Source organism: Priapulus caudatus, unplaced genomic scaffold (assembly GCF_000485595.1).
Source record: "Priapulus caudatus unplaced genomic scaffold, Priapulus_caudatus-5.0.1 Scaffold32, whole genome shotgun sequence".
NCBI classification, from domain to species: domain Eukaryota; kingdom Metazoa; phylum Priapulida; class Priapulimorpha; order Priapulimorphida; family Priapulidae; genus Priapulus; species Priapulus caudatus.
Genome location: NW_014577093.1, coordinates 630,751 through 640,832, shown reverse-complemented (window position 1 = coordinate 640,832; position 10,082 = coordinate 630,751). Strand labels below are relative to the sequence as shown.

At 49.5% G+C, this 10,082-nt stretch overlaps 1 protein-coding gene across 1 annotated transcript in view; it reads right to left on the bottom strand.

The window, feature by feature from the left end:
- The window catches only part of LOC106816514 (adenylate kinase 7-like), a 54,672-nt gene that overhangs the window by 14,460 nt on the left and 30,130 nt on the right, over window positions 1-10,082 (bottom strand). The window contains exon 17 of the mRNA XM_014821145.1: window positions 9,383-9,541. Coding sequence (XP_014676631.1) covers window positions 9,383-9,541 — 159 coding nt within the window. The remainder of the gene's footprint in view (window positions 1-9,382; window positions 9,542-10,082) is intronic.

The following is a 10,082-nucleotide window of genomic DNA, read 5'->3' as shown; positions in this document are numbered from 1 at the left end:
GAGAGCGAAGACGAGCGGAGAAGCGAGAAAAGAAATGAGAGAGGAGAGAGAAGAGACGAGAGAGAAGAGAGAGAGAACAGATCAGAGAGAGAGAGGAGAGAGAAAAAAGGAGAGAGAGAAGAGGGAGAGAATGAGAGAGAGGATGAGACGAGAGGAAGAGAGATGATGAATGAGGGAGACGACCGAGAGAGACGAGAGAGAGATGAGAGAGGACGAAGAGAAGAGAGAGACGAGAGAGAGAGAAGAGAGGAGAAGAAGAAGAGAGAGAAGAGGAGAGAGAGGAGTAAGAGAGAGAGGGGCCGGAGAGAAAGAGTGGAGAGGAGCGAGCGAGAGAGGACAGAGAGAGAGAGAGTGCAAAAGAGAGGTGGGGGGGGGAGGAGAGCGGAAGGGAGAGGGCACAAGCAGAGGAGAGGTAGAGAGGGGAAGAGAGAAAGACGACGAGCGAGAGAGATGAGATAATATAAAATAATGATGAGGATGATGATTGATAATGATGATGATAAGTGAGTGATGCATGCATAATAATGATGCATGGATCCAGCTATCTTTGTCAGCTTCTTCTATTCATCCATTCACAAGCTCCTGCTATTTGCCGTCATAACGAAGGTTCAGTAATTAAGGGTCGTCATATACCCCATTAGTATAATAAGCAAAACTACGTGTATTATGTATGATACATCAACACACACACATATGCACGCACGCACGCACGCACACACATACACACACACACACACGCACGCACGCACAACACACACACACACCACACACTTTCTCTCTCGCTTCTCTCTCTCTCTCTCACGCACGCATGCACGCACGCACGCCACGGCGGTATGCTCGTAATACGGCGTAACCTATGAGTAATCTAATCCAGTAAATGAAAGACTATGCGAACTTCGCAGGCAGAATGACCACAGCAGAAGCCTTGTGAAACAGATTCAGACGGCCAATTCTTACGAGCGAGTGATCTATAGCATGGGGCGTGAACGCAATATTACTTCCTCGGCTGACATAAACGCTCTTCGATGGAATCAGCAGTTGTGAGAATTGAAGCATATTCGTACTGATGACACAAAAATGATTTTTTCCGCAGTGGACGGTTTCAATTCCTGCCGCATGGACCTTGCGAAATAATCGAAGTCTGCGTTCGAAGATGCCACAAAATTTCTAAAAAATAGTCAATAATTCATAGAGCAATCCATAGAACCATCACCATAGTAGGCAGGTTGCTATTTTGCTATGGATCATTCCGCATTGAATCTAGTGACAGCGTCCAGGCTTGCTGGTGCACCCATTTTCCACCCAGGTAGCAGCACTGCTGCTTAGCAGCAGAGCGCGGAAGGGAAAAACAGCAGAAAGCCATGGGACTTATCAAAGCCTGATCAATAATCGATTGAAGACCTTTTCATGCCAGCCCACGTCAGCATGGGGCAAAACTCTTAGAATATTTCACCCTGTGTTCTCTATTGCTATCCACGTTTACTGCGATACATCAAGCAATAAATGAGTGTTTTTACTGACTACACGTCTACGCGAGTAAATGCCTATTTGCGGAACATATAAATATCCCACCCATCCAAAATATTCCATAGCGTCAATTGGGTCATCGCTACACAATAAATTTTCAGGCACATCTTTCAAGACCGCAGATCGAGTGGGCCAGCAGGTTTCGTGTTCAGGCGTTGCCAAGCCAATTCTCGTAAAAAATGACATGCACATGTGCAGAGAAGCTGAGTGGCAGGCATGACCCTAACACTGCAGCAAAAAAATAAAACACATTTGCGCTCGCAGCGGCGGTTTGGTGTGGTAGGCTTTTGGAGGAGCTGCCACATCTAAGCGTGGTTGCCGACGGGCACGTTGAGTAATAGCTGCGCCTCAGTCACCGCCCCTCGAAATCACAATCAGCATCGCTCGCTGGCCCGGCAGTGTCGAGTCAAGCTTGGCTACGCCTAGCTGCGGCGGACGTCGCTCCCATCTGGTCTTTTATGCGCATTCCCAGTGAAAGGCCAGGAAGCGGAGCGGAAATCCACTTGGTGTCGTCGCGAGAAAGACCTTCCGCTTGGTTCCGCGAAGAAACGGCTCGCTCAGTTTTTTTTGCCCTGACGAGAAACGGTTCACTTGGTCTGGAGGATGTTCATTCGCTTTTTATATGCGTAGGACCAGTTCGCTTGTTTCGCAAAGCAAAACTGACTATGCGAAAAGATTATCTGACTAATTAATTAATGCGATGATAATTCCATTACCAGGTAGCGACGGGGTCGTCCGGCCGCACCTTGGAGCACTCGAGTAGACCTTGGGCTGAGCGTCGGCATGACGTGACGCATCAGGTAGTTGCGCAATGGCTCGGACGCGCGTCGCCCAGAAGTTCACTCTCCTGTTGGCCGCACACACTGAACCCAAACCGCGCCCCGCCTGCCAAACACACAGAGAGAGGATGATGATGCGATGCATGATGATGAGGACGATGAGGATGATGACGATGATGAAGACGATCGATGATGACGATGATATGATGACTATGGGCCAGCAGTCTCACTCTCCTGCTGCCACACACGCTGCAGCCGCGCCGCCTTGCAGCAACACACAGAGAGATGCGATGATGATGATGACAGATGGATGAGGACGAGCTGATGATGACTATGATGACGACGATATGACGATATACGGCCAGCAGTTCACTCTCCTGCTTGCCGCACACGCTGCAAGCCGCACTGCCTGCCAACACATGAGAGATGATGATGATGACGATGATGATTGATGAATGAGGACAATGGAGACGCATTGATGGGCCTGATGATGATGATGAGGATGGACGATGATGATGATGGAGGACGACGATGGACCGCATTGCATGTGTGATGAGGCATGATGAGGCATGACATGATGATGATGGAGGAGCGACGACTGACGATGATGTGCTGATGATGATGATGAGTGATGGACGATGCTGATGCTGAATTATGGTGAGGATGATGATGGACAATGCTGCTGCTGCTGCTGCTGCTGCTGCTGATGCTGCTGCTGATGATGATGATCATAACACTGATAACAACGAACGTTCGAAATAGCCACCATGACAGAGGCATACGTTCGACATACGACAGGGCTGTAAGCATACGCATGTCTGATGGATCAATTTGACATAATTTCTCTACCAAAATAGCACAAATACGATGCTTTGATCAGTGATGGCTGCAATAGTATTTCGCGCTGATTAACAATAGGCTGCGCGCCTAACGGTGCGCTTGAATGAATGCCGTCACCCCATGCCCATCATTAAGAAAACGGGGGATGAGGATAGGGCAATGAACTATAAGTGGAATATGTAGTTCAAAATACTACATTTAATCTCCCGCGGGCTCTGAAAGAATATGCGCGCGAGACACAGCAGACACGAGAGAGAGAGAGAGAAAGAGGAGAGATGAGAACAGAAAGACGAGAAGAGGAGACTGAGAGAGAGGAGAGGAGAGAAGAGAAAGAGGCAGAGAGGGAGATGAGAGAGCGAGAAGGAGAGCGTTCACAGCTGAACCGTTGTGAGAGAGATAGAGAGCAAACGTAGCAGCAAGAGAGAGATATATAGAGAGAGATGAGAAAGACAGAGGAGTGAGAAAGGAGAAAGCAAAGAGAGACATGATGAAGCCGAGCGAGAGAGAGAAAAACGTGAAGAGAGAGAGAGAGAGAGAAAATCGAGAGAGAGAGAGACGAGAGAGAGACGAGAGGAGAGCAGAGACTGAAGGGAGGGAGGCAGAGAGAAAGGGCACGGAGAGAGACGACCGCTAGAGAGAGAGAGACGAGAGAGAGAGAGAGCGACGCGATAGAGAGAGAGAAGAGAGAAGTGCAGTGAGAGAGAGAGAGAGAGAGCAGAGAGAGAGAGAGAGAGAGCCAGAGAGAGAGAAGAGAGACGCGAGACGAGCGGGCGCGAAAGGGAGAGAGCGGGGAGGAGAGAGTCGAGCAAATAGAGAGCAGCAGAGAAGAGAGAGGAGAGAGAAGGAGAGGAGAGAGAAGAGAGAGAGAGAGCGAGCGAGAGACGAGAGAGGAGAGATAGGCTTAGCTACTAATGTACCGACCGTCTACACCGCAGCTCCGCTCTCCCTTTGTCTCTCTCTCTCCTCTCTCTCTCTGTCTCTCACGCTCTTCTTCATTCTCTTGATTTATTCTCTCTCTCTCTCTCTTCCCCTTTCCCGCTTTATCCCTCTCTCTCTCTTTCGCGCCTGCTCTCTCTCTCTCTCTCTCTATTCTCTCTCTCCGCCCCTCTTCTCATCTTTCTCGCTGCACACACACAACACATCACACTCCCACTCCCATCTCATCCTCGCTGCCTCTCTCTCTCTCGCTCTCTCTCTCTCTCGCTCTCTCTCATCTCTCTCCTCTCTCCCCATATCTCTCTACCTCCGCTATCCTCCCAAGCTAATGTGCGGATGCGTGCTCACCCCACCCCACCCAAACCACACACACACCCACCCACCCCGCCCACCCACTCACCCAACACACACTCATGCTCACAACGACGTACGACACCTAATGACGTCGTTTGTGTTCTTAGAAGGGAGTGCACTACTTCACCTCCACCTGATTGCGTGTCATCATCGGGGTAGATTCATCAAGCTGCGTACGCAAAATATTTTGCGTAAATCTTGTGTACGCAATCGACGTTGCTTAGTTGCGATTCATCAATACAGCTATTTAGTAAATTTTCGTACGATTTCGCGTACGCAAGCGGGGCCGTTTTAGGTGCGATTCATCAAGCTAAAATTTACGTAATCCTTTGCGTAACTTTACACGAGCTGACGAGGTGCCGTAAACCACTCAAAATTTCCGCAGGTGTTTCCAGCATACCGCAGCATGCATTATTTTATTGAGAAAACTAAAAATTTTAAATAAAATTACTACTCAACTAAAAATAAATAAATAATTACCATACTACACAGACAGGCGGCGCCTTTGACGCTTCTTTTGTCATAGCTTGGCATTGTTTTCGTTATAAGCGAGTTCGTAGTTAGCCGTGTACATGCACACGCACGCACGTTAAGTGTACGTGCACACGCACGCACGCACGTGCACATGCACGCACGCACGCACGCGCGCATGTGTACGTACACACGCACGCACGCACGCACGTGTACGTGCGCACGCACGCACGTGTACGTGCACACGCACGCACGCACACGTGCACATGCACGTGTACGTACACAGTACACACGCACGCACGCACACACGTGTACGTGCACACGCACGCACACACGCACGCACGCACGTGTACGTGCACACGCACGCACGCACGCCCGTGTACGTACGTACGCACGCATGCACGTGTATGTGCACACTGCACACACACGCACGCACACGTGCACATGCACGTACACACGCACGCACATGGACACAAGCTAATGACGTCGTTTGTGTTTTTAGAGGGGAGTGCACTACTTCACCTCCACCTGATTGCGTGTCATCATCAGGCGCTCACGCAGCCGCGACAAGAGTACGTACGTACGCCGGCTTCATCAACGATGTGCTCTGACAGCGAGCAGCGAGCAGTATGCGCATGCACTACTAGTAGAATCTGTTTGTCTGTCCCGTCGGTCTGTTTGACTCTTTCTCTCTCGCTCTGTCTGTCGGTATGTTTAACTATCCATTCATCGATCCATTTGTCCATCCATCAATGCATTGATCGATCGATCCATACGTCCGTCTATCCGTAGGTCCATCCGTCCATCCGTCCGCCCGTCCATGCATGCAATGCATCCACTCATCCGTCCATGCATACATGCATGCATCCATCTATCCATCCATCCAAGCAAGCAAGCAAGCAAGCAAGCAAGCAAGCAAGCCACCACCCATCTATTCTCCATATATGAGTCTATATATTTATATATAATAATATAATAATATAAACACATATAACATATTAGCATCGTAGTCTAGTAATTAGTAGTAGTAGTAGGGTTAAAATCGTAACTATATACTACCCCCAAATCTCGACGGACCGCATTTCTGCGATTTTTAGCGAAGCATTCGTGAACAATCACCGCCTAATCAACACAGAAAAACTCTGAAATCTCTCAAAGCAGGGAGGAACCACTGGAGGAATGAATCAACAACGGGTGCATAGCAACGAGTGTATGCAGGCGAACTTCGTACAAAACGAACCGAATTTGACACGGAAAACGGATTACGCGTGACGACCAAGCTATTGTCGTTTGCCAGCAAATGGTGAATTCGTAGGCATCCGGTGACATTGACCGCTGCCGCCGCGGTACAAGCAAGCAAGATCAGTGTGTGTGTGTGTGTGACGCTGCAAGCCGCACTGCCTGCCAACACATGAGAGATGATGATGATGACGATGATGATTGATGAATGAGGACAATGGAGACGCATTGATGGGCCTGATGATGATGATGAGGATGGACGATGATGATGATGGAGGACGACGATGGACCGCATTGCATGTGTGATGAGGCATGATGAGGCATGACATGATGATGATGGAGGAGCGACGACTGACGATGATGTGCTGATGATGATGATGAGTGATGGACGATGCTGATGCTGAATTATGGTGAGGATGATGATGGACAATGCTGCTGCTGGACCTGCTGCTGCTGCTAGATGCTGCTGCGATGATGATGATCATAACACTGATAACAACGAACGTTCGGAAATAAGCACCATGACAGAGGCATACGACTGTCGCCATATACGACAGGGCCTGTAAGCATACGCATGGTCTGATGGCATCAATTTGACATATTTCTCTACAAAAATAGCACAAATACGATGCTTTGATCAGTGATGGCTGGCATATAGTTATTTCGCCTGATTAACGATGAGCTGCGCGCTAACGGTGCGCTTAATGAATCCGTCACCGTGCCCATCATTAAGAAAACGGGGGATGAGGATAGGGCAATGCAACTATAAGTGGAATATGATGTTCAAAATACTACATTTAATCTCCCGCGGGCTCTGAAAGAATATGCGCGCGAGACACAGCAGACACGACTGAAAGAGAGAGAAAGAGGAGAGATGAGAACAGAAAGACGAGAAGAGGAGACTGAGAGAGAGGAGAGGAGAGAAGAGAAAGAGGCAGAGAGGGAGATGAGAGAGCGAGAAGGAGAGCGTTCACAGCTGAACCGTTGTGAGAGAGATAGAGAGCAAACGTAGCAGCAAGAGAGAGATATATAGAGAGAGATGAGAAAGACAGAGGAGTGAGAAAGGAGAAAGCAAAGAGAGACATGATGAAGCCGAGCGAGAGAGAGAAAAACGTGAAGAGAGAGAGAGAGAGAGAAAATCGAGAGAGAGAGAGACGAGAGAGAGACGAGAGGAGAGCAGAGACTGAAGGGAGGGAGGCAGAGAGAAAGGGCACGGAGAGAGACGACCGCTAGAGAGAGAGAGACGAGAGAGAGAGAGAGCGACGCGATAGAGAGAGAGAAGAGAGAAGTGCAGTGAGAGAGAGAGAGAGAGAGCAGAGAGAGAGAGAGAGAGAGCCAGAGAGAGAGAAGAGAGACGCGAGACGAGCGGGCGCGAAAGGGAGAGAGCGGGGAGGAGAGAGTCGAGCAAATAGAGAGCAGCAGAGAAGAGAGAGGAGAGAGAAGGAGAGGAGAGAGAAGAGAGAGAGAGAGCGAGCGAGAGACGAGAGAGGAGAGATAGGCTTAGCTACTAATGTACCGACCGTCTACACCGCAGCTCCGCTCTCCCTTTGTCTCTCTCTCTCCTCTCTCTCTCTGTCTCTCACGCTCTTCTTCATTCTCTTGATTTATTCTCTCTCTCTCTCTCTTCCCCTTTCCCGCTTTATCCCTCTCTCTCTCTTTCGCGCCTGCTCTCTCTCTCTCTCTCTCTATTCTCTCTCTCCGCCCCTCTTCTCATCTTTCTCGCTGCACACACACAACACATCACACTCCCACTCCCATCTCATCCTCGCTGCCTCTCTCTCTCTCGCTCTCTCTCTCTCTCGCTCTCTCTCATCTCTCTCCTCTCTCTCTCTCTCTCTCTCACGCACGCACGCACGCACGCACGCACGGCAGTATGGTGAATACGGGCGTAAACCTATAAGTAACTAATCCGTAAATGAAAGACTATGGAACTTCGAGGCAGAATGACCACAGCAGAAGCTTGTAAACAGATTCAGACGGCAATTTCTTTACGCGTCGAGTGATCTATAGCCATGGGGCGTGAACGCAATATTACTTCATCGGCTGATAAACGCTCTTCAATGGAATCCAAGCAGTTGTGAGAAATTGAAGCACATCGATTATGACAAAAAATGATTTTTCCGCAGGTGGACGGTTTCAATTCCTGCGCAATGGACCTGAAATAATGCGATTCTGGTTTAGACAGATGCGCACAAAATTCTAAAAATGTCAATAATTGATAGCGCAATGCCATAGACCATCACCATAGAGGAGTTGCTATTGCTATTGGATCATCCGATTGAAAATCTAGTGACGAGCGTCCAGGTTCTGGTGCACCCATTTTCCACCAGGTAGCAGCACTGTGCTTGCAGCAGAGCAGGGGAAGGGAAACAGCAAGAAGCCATGGGACTCATCAAAGCCTGATCAATAATCGATTGAAGACCTTTTGATGCCAGCCACGTCAGATGGGCAAACTCTTATAATATTTCACCCTGTGTTCTTTATTGTATTCCACGTTTACTGGATACATCAGGCATAAATGAGTGTTTTTACTGGACTACACGTCTACGCGAGTAAATGCTATTTGCGGAACCTATATAAATTCCCACCCATCCAAACAATTCCTAGGTCAATTGGGTCATCGTACACAATAAATGTTTCAGGCGACATCTTTCAGACCGAGATCCGAGTGGGCCAGCAGGTTTCGTGTCAGGCGTTGCAAGAATTCTCTGCAAAAAAATGCACATGCACATCGTGCAGAGAAGCTGAGTGGCAGGGCATTGACCCTAACACTGCAGCAAAAAAATAACGACATTGCGCTCGCAGCGGGACGGTTTGGGTGGGTAGGCGTTTTGGGAAGAGGCTGCACATCTAAGGTGGTTGCCGACGGCTTTAGTTAATAGCTGCGCTCAGTCACCCGCCTCGAAACCACATCAGCATCGCTCGCTAGCCGGCAGTGTCGAGTTCCACGCTTGCTACCCTACTGCGCGAGTTCGCTCCCATCTGGTCTTTGTTGCCATTAGTGAAGCCAGGAAGCGGAGCGAAATCCACTTGCGTGACTCACGAGAAAGACTTCCGCTTGTTTCGCGAAGAAACGGCTCGCTCGTTTTTTTGGCCCTGACGAGAAACCGGTCACTTGTGTCGTGGAGATGTCATTCGCTTGTATTGCGTAGGACAGTTCTCTCGTTTCGCAAAAAAAACTGACTAGCAAAAAGATTAACTGACTAATTAATTAATTATCGATTAACGATCATTACCAGGTAGTCGACGGGGTCGTCCGGCCGCACCTTGGAGCACTCGAGTAGACCTTGGGTGAGGGTCGGCATGACGTGACGCATCAGGTAGTTGCGCATTGGTACGGAGCGCGTCGCCAGAAGTTCACTCTCCTGTTGCCGCACACGCTGCAGCCGCGCCGCCTGCCAACACACAGAGAGGTGATGATGATGACGATGATGATGATGAGGATGATGATGATGATGACGATGATGACGACGATGATGATGATGATACGGCCAGCAGTTCACTCTCCTGTTGCCGCACACGCTGCAGCCGCGCCGCCTGCCAACACACAGAGAGAGGATGATGATGACGATGATGATGATGAGGACGATGATGATGATGACGATGATGATGATGATACGGCCAGCAGTTCACTCTCCTGTTGCCGCACACGCTGCAGCCGCGCCGCCTGCCAACACACAGAGAGATGATGATGATGATGACGATGATGATGACTATGATGACGACGATGATGATGATGATACGGCCAGCAGTTCACTCTCCTGCTGCCACACACGCTGCAGCCGCGCCGCCTGCAGCCACACAGAGAGATGATGATGATGATGACGATGATGATGATGACGATGATACGGCCAGCAGTTCACTCTCCTGTTGCCGCACACGCTGCAGCCGCGCCGCCTGCCAACACACAGAGAGGTGATGATGATGATGACGATG